At 35.9% G+C, this 14,289-nt stretch overlaps 1 protein-coding gene across 1 annotated transcript in view; it reads right to left on the minus strand.

Annotated features, from left to right (window-relative positions):
* Positions 1–14,289, minus strand: part of LOC136042179 (lysine-specific demethylase 4B-like) — a 71,195-nt gene that overhangs the window by 43,593 nt on the left and 13,313 nt on the right. Inside the window, exons 2-5 of the mRNA XM_065727112.1 lie at positions 10,459–10,770; positions 9,248–9,432; positions 7,047–7,349; positions 3,238–3,402 (exon numbers count right to left, since the gene is read on the minus strand). Coding sequence (XP_065583184.1) covers positions 3,238–3,402; positions 7,047–7,349; positions 9,248–9,432; positions 10,459–10,770 — 965 coding nt within the window. The remainder of the gene's footprint in view (positions 1–3,237; positions 3,403–7,046; positions 7,350–9,247; positions 9,433–10,458; positions 10,771–14,289) is intronic.

Consider the following 14,289-nt stretch of genomic DNA (forward strand, 5'->3'; position numbering starts at 1 on the left):
AAAAAAAAAAAAAAAAAAAAAAAAAAAAAAAAAAAAAAAACTTAGAAAATGGAATAAAATACGTAATGAGGAGTAACATCAAACACATATGAAGAAAAAAAATGACTGTCTTAATTAAAAGTGACGTCTAAATGAAAAATATTTAAAACAATATCTCAAAACCACATAATGAGCATAGAAACAGTAAAGCACAAACTGTTAAATTCAAGCATTTTCTATGAGAAGAAGAAATGAAACCTAAAAATGAAGAAAATCAAACAGTTCGTGGTAACGAACTGTAGTAAGGTGCGACCCGGCTCAATAGTAACCGAAACTCTAAAAAACGAAATTTTGGATACCAATGGTTGCATCAAAAGAATCGCATTTTAATGCTGATTTTAAATATATAAGTTTCATCAAGTTTAGCGTCACCCATCAAAAGGTGACGAGCCTGAGAAAATTTGCCTTATTTTAGAAAATAGGGGGAACACCCCCTAAAAGTCATAGAATCTTAACGAAAAATCACACCATCAGACTTAGCGCATCAGAGAACCTTACTGTAAAAGTTTCAAGCTCCTATCTACAAAAATGTTAAATTTCGTATTTTTTTGCCAGAAGACTGATCACCGATGCGTGTTTATTGATTTGTTTGTTTTTTTTCCCCAGGGGTAGTCGTGTCGACCCAGTGGTCCTAGAATGTCGCAAGAGGGCTCATTTTAACGGAAATTAAAAGTTAAAGCGCCCTTTTTAGGTGACCAAAAAAAATGGAGGGCACCTAGGCACCCCGGGGGAGGCGCTGCAAGTTACAAACTTTGTCCACTGTTTACACATACTAATATTTATTATGAAGGGTACAGAAGTTTTCAGGGAGACTTTTTTGCGTGGGGGTGGGGTGAGTCGGGGGGAGGGGTTACGTAGGAGTATCTTTCCATGGAGGAGCTTATTATGAGGGAAGAGAATTTCCGCGAAGGGGGCGCAGGATTTTCTAGCCTTCTTAAAAAAAAACAATGAGAAAATAAATAAAATAAAAAATTTTCACCTGAAAGTTATGAGTAGCATTAAAATTTCATCCCGATCCCTCCCCTCGAAGTATTTTCCGAGTTTTAGGTTTCCCCCTTCCCAACTCCCCCCCCCCAATGTCACCAGATCCGGTCGGGATTTAAAATAAGAGCTCTGAGACACGATATCCTTCCAAATATCAAATTTAATTGAGATCCGATGACCCGTTCTTAAGTTAAAAATACCTCATTTTTTTATTTTTCATAATTACCCCCCCAACTACCCCAAAGAGAGCGGATCCGTTACGGTTATGTCAATCATGTATCTAGGACTTGTGCTTATTTTTCCCACCAAGTTTTATCCCGATACCTCCACTCTAAGTATTTTCCAAGATTTTAGGTTTTCCCCTCCCAACTCCCCCCAGTATCACTAGATCCGGTCGGGATTTAAGATACCAGCTCTGAGACACGATATCCTTCCAAACATCAAATTTCATTAAGATTTGATTAATCGTTCGTAAGTTAAATATACTTCTATTTTTCTATTTTTTTTCGAATTAATGGGCCCCCCACTCCCCCCCCAGATGGTCAAATCGGGAAAAAAACTATTTCTAGTTTAATCTGGTCCGGTCCCTGATACACCTGCCAAATTTCATCGTCCTACCTTACCTCGAAATGCCTAAAGTAGCAAAACCGGGACCGACAGAACTTGCGATTGCTATATGTCACTTGGTTAATACCAAGTGCCATAAAAACGTTCAGAAATTAAATAAAAAAAAAGAAAATTTTTGAACTGCAAGTAAGGAGCGATATTAAAACTTAAAAGTAACAGAAATTATTCCGTATATGGAAAGGGTTGTCCCCTCCTCAACGCCTCTAAAAATAAAAAGTTTTTTTATTGTTTAAAAAAGTAAAGTTGTGACAAAGAGTCAAAATTTAGCGTGAAGAGCAGAGCGTTGCGGAGGGGAGAACTACCTTCATATACGGAATAATTTCTGTTCGTTTTAAGTTTTAATGTCGCTCCTTACTTGCAGTTAAAAAAAAAATTTTTTATTTAATTTGAGAAAGAAGAGAATTTAAAGGCGGGGTTTTCTATCTTTATTTAAACAGAATAAACTGTAAGAGGATAAAATAGAGCTTTTTTCGTCATTTAAAAAGAAGAATTTTAAGAAGAAAATCTAAAATAATTAAAGAGGGAAAATGACAAGAAAAAAGTGTGAAACTCAAATAACAGAATATAACAATATAACAGAGTATATTAATAACAGAGACTACATAACAGAGTATAATAAGCATAAAGTGCGAATCGAAACTGCAAAACACAAAAATCTGTCAGGAATTTACGACTTTTCGTTTACAATTACATTACATTTTCTTGTAATGCATTGTGTTGGATTAACGACAATTCTTGATTACTAAGGTCCTTCCGCCGGCCCTGCAGTGCGTTGCCACAGTTGAGTTCAAACTCGGGGTATCGTATTACCGAGCCGAGATCAAACCGACTGGCACAGGACGACTTTGTGTTTCGAATACACATTTGGATTTTTCAAATTCACGCTAAGTTCATCAAAAGTTTTTCTTCAACAATATTTTGAATAGATTTTTTTTCTGTTCACTCGTTGAAATTTTGACGTAAAGATTGGATACAAGTAAGATTCTATTAACGCTTTTATAGCCAGCTTTTTATATTGTTTGGTTTGTATATCATTTTCTAGTATTCTCTATTACTTCTAACATTTACTATTTCATGTACATGTTTCTTGTTTACTTTTTTCATGGCAAGTCAGTGTGTTTTGTTCCCGACACCAGGTTGTTTCGCTGAATGAAAGACATGATGCTTTTTAAATTATTATCTTTTCTTTTTTGGAGGGTCTTATTTGTAATTCTTTCTTCTTCTCGTCTACTCCTTGGATTAATCATGGCCCTTTGGACCATGATGACACACAGACAAAAAAAAACAACAACAACAACAACAGGGTCGTCCGGAAGGACGAACCTTCCGATTCATTTATATCTAAATAGCACCTACTTTTCAAAGTTTCCAAAATCCCTTCTCTCCCCCCGACCTCCCAACCAAATATTTCCCAGCCGCAATTCCCTCGATTGCGATGGCAGATGGCAGACAGATGGCAGTTGATCATTTTTCTCGCAGAAAGCAACTTGAATTACCAGTCTTATTAACTTTCTATAGTTAACACTTTCTACAGCAACAAAGACTGTATTAACTTTAAACAATCTTTGATTTCGAGAGATAACTTACTTTTTATTGCAGAGAATATCGTCAATAGATGGCAGGGCAGCTGGGGCAGACTTAGTCGGGTCTTCCGGATGGGGGCCAACATCGAGGCCCTGAATCCAAAGTTCGTACCGATCCGGCTGAAATCTCTTCACAAACGTGTCCATGCTTATTCGTACCATATCAGTCCTGAGGAACAAAAACCGTTACAAATCTGCATTTTATCTCAGATTATTGAGACACAATTAGTTTTCTTTTAACATTGGGTTCACCAGCTCCCATACTAGTTTGTAAATTTTCTGTTACGTGGCTACTGTTACTGTTTTTCTTTATTCAACTTAAAAAATACAAAAACAATATTATGCCCCAACAGAGAGCAGAGCTCGTAAGGCTGGGACAGTACAAAGACATAGAAAAAACACCAGCATCTCATCATACACATAATTCCAAAAATTAACACAGCAAAAAACAAACAAATAGAAAAAACACAAAAGACAAGTAGTAAGGATAAGTATGTAACTAAATATTGGACAGGAGGGGCGTGGAATGCCATCTATTGTCATTCTTGTCATGATTAACGAAATTGGTAAGGAATTCCCCCAAAGATGGAAATATGTAGATGACTTGTCGACCTTGAAGTATTTCATAGGAATGTTAAAAGTGACCCCGTTGAAATCCTAACCCAATGTTCGGATGAACCTAAGAAGCTAAATATGACAGTAAATCCCACTAAATCACAGATAATGACGATCAGCTTCTTGAAATCTACTCCTGTTTTTTGAGACCCGATCCCACCCGAAATGCAAGTGAAATATGTTAAACTCCTTGGTGTCACAATTTCTAATGATCTTAAGTGGGACACACATGTTTCGAACATTGTTAAAAAAAGCAAATGTTTCACTATCCATGTTTAAGCTGCTAAACAAATTTCACTGTCCTACGATACATTCCCTCCGTGTTTACTTATCCTTTATCAGGGCGTTATTGGAATATGCATGTCCGGTCTGGCATTTGTAACTTTCAATTGAATTTAGTGACAAAATTGAGTCGGTCCAAAAGCGTTCGCTCAGGATAATTTACAAAGAAGGCAAAATTCCATACTCCTTCCTCCTTAAAGCTGCACGCATTACCACCCTAAAAGAAAGGAGGGAAAAAATTTGCCTGCTTTTCGCTAAATCAGTCATTTCCAATCCCCGTACTGAGGACTTACTCCCTGATCTTCACAATCCCATTAGACTCCGCCTCCCCCGGTCAGCCTCCTTAGCAATCCCAACTTACTCTCCGATCCATGCTGTTACAGAGAGGTTTCGTAAAAGTTTTATCCCCTTTATTCTGGAACACCTTAATAATAACTTGTGATTATGTACTTGCCAAATTCCCCTTTTCCTCTATTGTCTTTTTTTTTTACTTATTTATTGTAATGTTTTTGTAATTTAATTGTCAAGCTTACTGATTTGCCCTTTATCTTTGATGATTTTTGCTTTTTAATTTCTTTTTAATTTTAAATGTTTGACTTAATGTACTGATTTGAATTTTTTTTTCTTAACTTTACTGATATATAAAGCGAATTTGGCTCTATAGAGCTTGTGATAGTCTTTTGAAAATAAATGTTATCTTATCTTATCCCAAACACAGGGACACAAAAACAAAACATAAAAATAAAAAAGATCAAATAGTCTAAATTACCTTACGTCAAGTATAACCTTTTACTTAAACGAGTCCACACGAAGCTAATATAAAATCCATAAAACGATCATAATAATCGTCTAAATTAACCAAAATCATTTTTAGCAAACTACTTAAAAACTAAAAATGTGGAATAGAGGTGGATGTTAAAGCTCTGATCAAGCATGAAAGGCTTTCTTAAAAAATAGCCCATCAATTTATTTTCAAAATCTATTAATTGCTCATCAAGCACTGTGTTGACTTTTTCATGGCACAACATAAGCCTGGAAAATGTAAAATCCTACTTAGAGCTCGAGTCTTCTTACTCGTGACTACGCGAGTAAGGATATCCACAAAATTCGCTCCGTAAGATAACATAACGGAGTCTTAGGATATACTAAGGTGAAAGGTTCTACGGTATGGTGTGAAAGCACCATTACTCCACGTGCATGCAGGAAAAATTACTGCGAGAGGCCATATTCGTGATTACATTGATGAATAATCCAGGTTAGGTTCACACATGACTGTCTCTTCCGTCGCTATTGCTACAGTTCAAGAAAAAATATAACCATTAATTGGGATAACTATTGCGATTGTATAATTAAACAACCTTGTGTCACAAGTCTCGAACTGCATTTCAGGGTAATTCTTAGGAAGTGGAGTCACCCCTTCAAGAAATTAAAGCCTAGTAAGATACAGCATAACACTGGGACGAGTAATAAAGAAACGTTAAGATGATTAGGTCACGTTTTACAAATTACAAATTAAAGATTAAGGCGGTTAGAAATCATGATTCTGGGAATTTATCTGACGTGACAACCTCCATATGAGGTTTTGAGAAGAGGATGAGAATATGTCACGAAAAATTTGAAGGAAATTGTAACTTCATGAAAGGAAATACTCATAAAAAAACAACCTCCATATGAAACAAACACAAAGTAGAAACAATAGGGAAATTCTTTTCAAGACAGTGGAAATCAATTTAGTGGATATTTCGGCCCTAAGTCCAAGGGCCGTCTTCAGCACAACAAGAGAAAGAAAAAAATATATATATACATAAACTTACATTAAAATGTGAAAATTAAAACTAATAATTTTTTTTTAAACTTTTTAAAAACCTCCATATGAGGTTTTTGAGAAGAAGATGAGAATATGTCTGGAAAGATTTAAAGGAAAGTGTAACTTCATGAAAGGGAGTCAAGGATGAAGCTTACAAGGAGAATTAAAAAGAAAAAAATTGTGGACTTTCTGTCAACTGTTTGTTCTGTCAAATGTCTGCAGAAATTGCAGCTACTTTCTGGAGCTGTGAGGAAGTTGTACTGACTTTTCAGAAGGTTGAAAAACTGTCCCAGAAGCCTATTATGTAATTTTCAATACCTCTTGTATTAGGGTGGAGCAGCATGTGCAGACATGTTGACTTAGGCGGTCTGTTGTTCTGATAAGTTATTGGAATTTTGAGTACTTGTACATGAGACATGGTATAAGCTGTTCAGTCCAACTCGGCACCGTCAATTATCGATGTTTTTGAGTTGCCAGGTCTTCTTTATGGGAACAGATAGCAAAAGCCTGTCGCCCGGCAAGATAGCAAGTCACGTCCATATTGGCTAGCATAGATCAATCCACTACTCTACCACAAGGGTGGAAGGAACATGTCCCCAATAATTTACTACTTAGCAACGAAAATACGCCAAACGTTGGGCTCAAACCCACGACCCCGAGATTGGAAATCTGATCTATATACTACCCACTTTCATTCCACTTACAAGAAGAAAGGATGCAACCCCCTATGCAATCATAAAACAAATTGGTAACAAAATTTTTATTCGTTAAGAAATGATGGTGATCGGATAAATTTTTTTTCCGTTTCTTTAAGTTTTCAAATTCTACATTTTAATTATATTAGTAAATAAATAAAAGGTTCTTAATGTGTGTTTATTTTTTATGACCAACTACGATCCATTGTCTTGGATTATGGCTTGGATAAGCTTAACATTTGGCTCAAACCCGCAACCCCAATATTGGTAATCTGATCTTTACATTTGATCCAAGTATACAACCATATATTTGATCCATCATCATGATCCAAATATACATTATCCAAAAACAGATGACAGACCTCCATCTATCATCTGAGGCTTGTTACTAATGGTAGTAGAGGAGTCACCTACCTGCAAAGACACTGGGTAGCTCTTTTTCCGTATTCAACCCACCGGGGGGTTGCAAAATTGGTTGACTCTGCACAATTAAACCCATGATTATACCCAGCGTGGTATCCAAAGGGAAAAGTGATTATGATTTCGCCAGCTTCTTGGGTAATTTTGTCAAACGGTATGCTATAATCTTTCAGCTTCTGGGGGCTTATTAGGTACATCTTGTGCCGCAAATAGGCTGGACACTGTTTGAAACTACTCGTGAAAAAGCCATTTGCTAATCTTTCCAACCGTTTCCCGTACTCAGGGGGAATGGCATACCTAGAAAAGATAATTTTTGATCATTTATTAACATTTAAAGGTAATAACACTTAACAAAAAACATAATAGGAAAAACAAATAAAAATAAATAGAAAAAAATATTTAAAAAAGATAAAAAAATAATTGTTATGAGTCAGAGTTATGGAGACACCTCAGACTTAAGTCAGTGTTAAAAAAACACTTCTCAGTGCCGAAGTTAATTAAATCTGAGGCAATCTTATCTCTGAGGAATACGAAATAAATATGATAGCTAGCTAAGTGTTACAGTTCGGAGTTGGAGCAATTATATTTATAGTTTTAGGAGTCAGAGATGGAGTCTGTATATTGAAAATGTCTAGAGTCGAAGGTGGAGTTGTTTATAACTTATAACCAATTTCAAAGCCCTGAATTATACAAAAACTAACAGCAGATCATGTCAGATGACAGGCAAAAAGTAAGATAATTTTTTTTTTACCCCCTTCTCCTCAACATAAAATTTGAAGCTCCCAACCCTCAACCCCCGAAAAAAAACGCTTTCCCTGAACGTTTCAACTTAATCTCCGAGCTGTGAGACAAAACTGACTTAAGTTATGTCACCCATAAGTTTGCAACCATGAAAAGGAAAACTAGATAGCAGAAGACCCTTTTTTTTGGCAAGTATTATTAAAGAAGGTAACTTTGCAAGTTCGGATGATCGATGATTCAACCTGTCAGCATAAACAAAAAAGTCATTTCCTACTAAGCAAAACAACATATTTTGCAGCAAATAATTATTCAATTAACTACTACTACTACTACTACTACTACAACTAATAACTCACTGCAGCACCAAGCCGCCTGAGGCCAACACAGCTACGCACGCTCCTCCTCCAACCTAATCTATTTAAAGCCTCCCTCTTTACACCCTCCCAGGAAGTTCCCATTTCCTTTAAATCTTTATTTATGACACCCTCCCAACCCAGACAAGGACGACCTGCTTTCCATGTAGCCCCAGACGGTTGGCCAAAAAGGACAATCTTCGGTAATATGTCATCCTTCATCTGTAGAACGTGGCCTAGCCATCTCAACCTTTCTTTCATTATAACCGTAGAAAGCGGGATTGAACCACATCATCCATAAATTGAAACCATCCAACTCTGGTTATCATGACAGGCTTTAGGCTCCATGCAAGGATTTCTTTCAATAAACAGAATATAATTTGACCAACAAGGATTCCTTCTATCCTTTAAAACATCTTGCTCCAAATCCCGGCTCTGATTATAATGATAAGCCTTATGGTACCTGCAGGGATTTGTTCCAATAAATAGAACAAAAGTTGACCAACCAGGATTCTTTATACTTATTAAAAGCTTCTTACTCCTACTCCCCATCTCTACTTATAATAATGAGTCTTAGACTCCCTGCAGGGAATTGTATTAATGAATAGAGCAAAAATTAACCAACTAGGATTCTTTATACTTATTCAAAACCTCTAATTACTACTCCTCATCTCTGGTTATGATAATGAGGCTTAGGCTCCCTGCAGGGAATTGTGTTAACGAATAGAACTTAAATTGACCAACTAGGATCCTTTATACTTGTTCAAAACCTCTAATTCCTACTCCCAAGCTCTGGTCATAATAACAAGCCTTAGGCTCCCTGCAGGGAATTATTTTAATGAATAGAACATAAATTGACAAACTAGGATTCTTTATACTTGTTCAAAACCTCTACTTCCTACTCCCTATTTCTGGTCATAATAACGAGCCTTAGGCTCCCTGCCGGGATCTGTTTCAATAAATAGAACAAAAGTTGACCAACCAGGATTCTTTATACTTATTAAAAGCCTCTTACTCCTACTCACCAGCTCTACTCATAATAATGAGCTTTAGGCTCCCTGTAAGGAATTATGTCAATGAATAAAATTTAAGCTGACAAACCAGGATTTGGGTGCTCCAAAATGCAAAAAGTTGATCGAGTAGAGATCCATGTCTTCTGTGTGCCAAGCAAAAGTTGTCTTCCACATCCCAAAATATAAGTATGCAGTGTTGACACCTTCAATGGCTATCCCATAATCTTTGTTGACGTAGTCGAGAATTGTGCCTAATCTGTTGATATTCCATTCCTGAAAATGGATCATAAATTTAGCAGCTAGTTCTCCAAGAATTGTGCCTAGTTTAGTCAAGAATTAGTTAGTCAACAATTGTGCCTAATCTGTTGATGTTCCGTTCCTGAAAATGGATCATAAAACTAACGCTTGTTATCAGAGGCAATAACATGAGCTGAAATAAAAAGAGACAGAACAAAAATAAACGGATTAGCATAAGCGTATGTAAATCGTTGGGTGGTCAATAATTCTAATTGTCATATTGTCAACAATAATAATAATTCCATAGTTGTCAATAATTCTAAACCCAGATACTTGCACAAATAGTTTTTTTTTTTTTTTTTTTTACATTACTAGTCCCTAATCTCAAACACAGTTCCAAAAAAAATTAATATACATAGGCTGCGGCTTATAGAAGAGAAAGAATATAGAATATATAGAAGTCCCGTATTAACAGAAAGAATAGCCCTGAAATCCCTCAAAAATTGTGTCAGATCAAAACACAAAGTACACCATTAGAACCGCCTTGTCTGAAAACCATATAAAGGAAACTTACAGTCCCTTGGCTTGAACAACAAGGGAAATCCATTGGTTGAAAACAAGGAAAGTGGCTGCAGCCACAATATTCTGAATTGAAAGCATTTTTTTTCTTGTTTTTCCTCCACTGTTAGCAGGGTACTGGATCACCATAGAGAGCTGTTTAATGGCTCATTTTAAAGGAAATTGCTACATGTAACAATACAGGAAATTGCTTTGTAATTAACATCTACCTCAACATTTCGTCAAGGTACCTGATTATTGTATGCTATTAGTAATTGCGTCAAACATGCTTGACTGACTTAAAATGTGAGCCACGGGCTCGTAATCAACAAGCTCAGTAGCCATTACATACCATTTTTGGCTATAAATACCAGAAACTACTGATTTAATCAAAGTACAAAAAAAAAATACTGATCTGAAAACAACTAAAATGCAACATAGGAGCTTAGTTATTCAAAATATTTTTTTAAGTTGTGATTAAATTTTGTTGCCAAACATACTCACATCTACATCTGGATCAGTCAAAGTCCCAGACACATCAGCACCATAAATGGGGGCAACAAAAGTCACATTCTTCCAAAACTTCCTTTCTAGTTCTTCATAATCGAAGTGCTTTGGGGGCTTATATCTTTGGCTGACTGCCATTTTCTCGAAGTCCCTAACTGTCATTGCTCTCTTCTGGACATTTATTTGTTGGTATAGCCCTTGCTTCCCATTGACAACTTGACAGATAGGAGCAGGAATGACTATATCGCCGATTTCATCATCTAAAGAATAGCCAGACTTCCTAGGAACCCATTCTGATGGTGGGATAACCTATAAAAATGACTCTATATCAACTTTTTTTTTCTCTTTTAGAAAGTGAATAAGAGACAATTCCTTACACTGCAAATTATGTTGTAACAAGGAAAAAAGGAAACAGAAAATATAAGGAAAATCAAGAAAAATAAAGTACTTAAAGCTTAATAGAAGAAAAGGAGGAAAATATATACACTTCAAAATGAACTTTAGAAGAAGTGGCCAAAAGAAGAAATATCCTCCTAATTAGATATTTTTTTTCAAATTGGGGCTAATATCTCAAATACAATACACAACTGGCTACGAAATGCATCCATGTTTAGAGGCCTAGCTCATTAACTTATAAATGTCCAAGTGATATTCCAAGTTCATGCCAGGTCCATTGTCTCCACTCCCCCCAAGAATTGGGATACTCTCAATGATAAATAGCAATTTCTCATATTGGGCAAATAAACTTACACGCCTTCAGAAGTTCCAGGAAAAATATGCTGAATTTGATGAAGTTATTTATAAAATGCATTTCCTCATTTTTGCTGATGTTTCAAAATGAATGAAAAGGTGTCATGTGGAGAATATATTCCTTCCCTTAATATTGTGATTCATGGGAAACTGTTTGAAAATTTATGTATTACGTCAGCTGAAAAGCTAGTGACAAATATGGCCCTAAAATAAGTTATGGATAATTTTAAACCTAATTCTAATTCTAAAATATTACAATTTATTTATATTCTTGTCAAACTTTGAGCTCCTATACTTGGCCTCGCAAGGTAATTTATACATAGATACCATCCTCTGCCTGACGCTTACACATCCACTTGCCTCTAATGATATAAACAAATATCTCAATCATATTCCTAACCCCTCAAGTATTATGGGTAAATCTCATATGATAAGACCACAGAAAAAAAATATAGACCAGCCAAGTCGGACACCCATCCTCCCTGAGACATCTCTTAATGGAAATTATCAGAGGCCTATCCAAGTAATAAAAAATCATATTTATCTCCATTTACAACCAGATATACCTCAAGAATATACCAAAGAATGTGTGCATGCTCAAATGGCCACAATTTGCAGGCTTTCTCTTATAAAATCAAATTCATCTCCATTTGCCACCAAATATACCACTAAAATATACAATAGAATTTATGCAGACTCAAATGGCCACCATTTAAAGGCTTTCTCTTATAAAATCAAGAATATCTCCGTTTGCCACCAAAGATACCTCCAGAAAATACCGCAGGCTCAAATGGCCACAATTTGCAGGCATTCTCTTATAAAATCAAATTTATTTCCATTTACCACCAAATATATAACCAGAATATACTATAGAATTTGTGCAAACTCAAATGGCCCCTATTTGGAGACTTTCTCTTCTAGATCCTCAATGCTATTGGCCTAATAGCCTCAAACCCTATATTGCACATTCTGTAATATAAAAAAATAAAACCATTGACAAATTGCCTATTTGAATTTAATGTGCTAATGTTGACACAGCTTACCCTTTAAAATACATAGTTAAAGTGCCTCAAACACCACAAACTACCAGTCTCAGATAAAAGCCTGGCTGACCACATCCTCATCCTCATAGACATTGAACTCAAAATATACAACAGGATTGTGCAGTACCTGGAATCTAAGGAGTTACTACAAAAAATTAAATTAGAGTAACCTGCAATAGTTTAACATACCAAACCAAGATTGAGAAAAAGGAAGAGGGCTAAAAAATATCGACTTAATAGTGCATAGTTTTTAACAGATGAAGAAGTACTTAGCCAACACAGCATTTTCCCTAACAACCATTGGAAACACCGAAGTGACAAAAGAAAATGAAAACCCTACCAGGAAGAAGTTAAAACAGTAGTTTATACCATACTGTCTGAAGTCCCTGAAGCTGAATAGTTAATGACTACTAAAAAGGAAGCCATCATAGTTAAGGCTATCCACCATCTCAGTAGACAAAGGACACCCAATAAACAGTTGAGATTGTCCTTTTTATTTTGAATGGCCAACCCTATATTACCTAACAAATATAACTATTTGAAAAGCCATAGGCCCACAAAGTGCATACAGACAAATCAATACAATACATTCAAGTATTTTCATATTAAGCATTCCACTGTGTTCCAATGCAGCCTCGATAGACATCAAAGATCATCTAGCAGCCCACAATACTCTCAAATCCCTGCCAGTTCTTTGTCCTTATTCACTGTACCAGCCAGCAGCAACTCCAACCACTGCAATAAGCAAGCAAGACCCATAAGCCTACAAGGTAGAAGACAAAACCCAAAACCATAAATTTTACTGACAGCAAACCCTCCTCCATCTACTTAATCAACATAGCCAAAGCAATCACCAACCCAACAGCCTACACCATGAAAACCACTTTCGTTTCCAAAACTAAAATACCCAAAGGACTCAAAGCAGTTACCACAAAAGAACTATGCAATAAAATACTTTTCTAAAAGCTTATTCAATCAACACAGTCAAAGTTATCACCAACCACGTAAGATAAAAACAATACACTAAATCAAATAAAAACAGTACCAAAGATTATCCAACAGTGCATACAGTCACTATCAAAAGAGAAACTTGGACAGCTACTTGTATACACTGAAGAAAAAGGTACATGTTATCTGCCTCCAGGAACACGACTTGACCCAAGTCACACTTTGGCTAGAAGGATATGAATTTTCCAGAAAAGACGGGTCATCAGGAAAGAAACGAAAAGATGTGGCTGCCCATCTAAGGAAAGATGTTAAACATCTGGGGTGAAAATAGGTCTTCAAGGGAGAGAAAGATTGATAATATAATCTCATCACAACCCTAGTGGTAAGTAATATGCAATAGATTTTCTAATGGAAATAGCATCAAAGATACTCAACAAGAGCATAAAAATAGGAAGGGACTTCATAGCCTGACTTGGGCAGAAGAGAAACCTCACAAAAGAGGTCAATTCTTGGAAAGTCTATTGAATGAATTTCCAGAAATATCAATATTCACACCACATGAACTGAAAACCTATTATAACTACAAAACTAACCTTTTCTCCACCACTGACCTACAATTCATCTCAAACAAATTATCTAGATATTTAAAAATATGCACTGTCCTAACAGAACATTATGCTGTGCTGGCAAAAATTGGTTGATTCATTGCAAAGAAAAAGATTTCATAACAAGATTTAATAATATAGGGCAAATTAGGTCAAGTTTGAAGGAATTCTAAAAACAATGACTAAACACCTTCTTCTGAAAGTTAGGACCAAGAATACTGCATCACAAGGCTGAGAATCCTTCTTAAAGAAACAGCTATAATAGCAATACACACAACAACCAACAAAGACTACTAAAAACCTTCACAAAGCAACACACCTCATCCCTAGTGGAATAAAAGTGCTAAATTGCCTTCACAGCAGAGAGATGCAGAATTTTTTGAAGGAAGAATCCAAGCCTTATAATATATATGTAGCATAAAAAAGCCTGTTCAAGAGACACAAGAAAGGCCAAGGCTCTAACACAGGTTTCCTACTTAGAG

Source organism: Artemia franciscana, unplaced genomic scaffold (genome assembly GCF_032884065.1).
Source record: "Artemia franciscana unplaced genomic scaffold, ASM3288406v1 PGA_scaffold_74, whole genome shotgun sequence".
Classification (NCBI taxonomy): Eukaryota; Metazoa; Arthropoda; class Branchiopoda; order Anostraca; family Artemiidae; genus Artemia; species Artemia franciscana.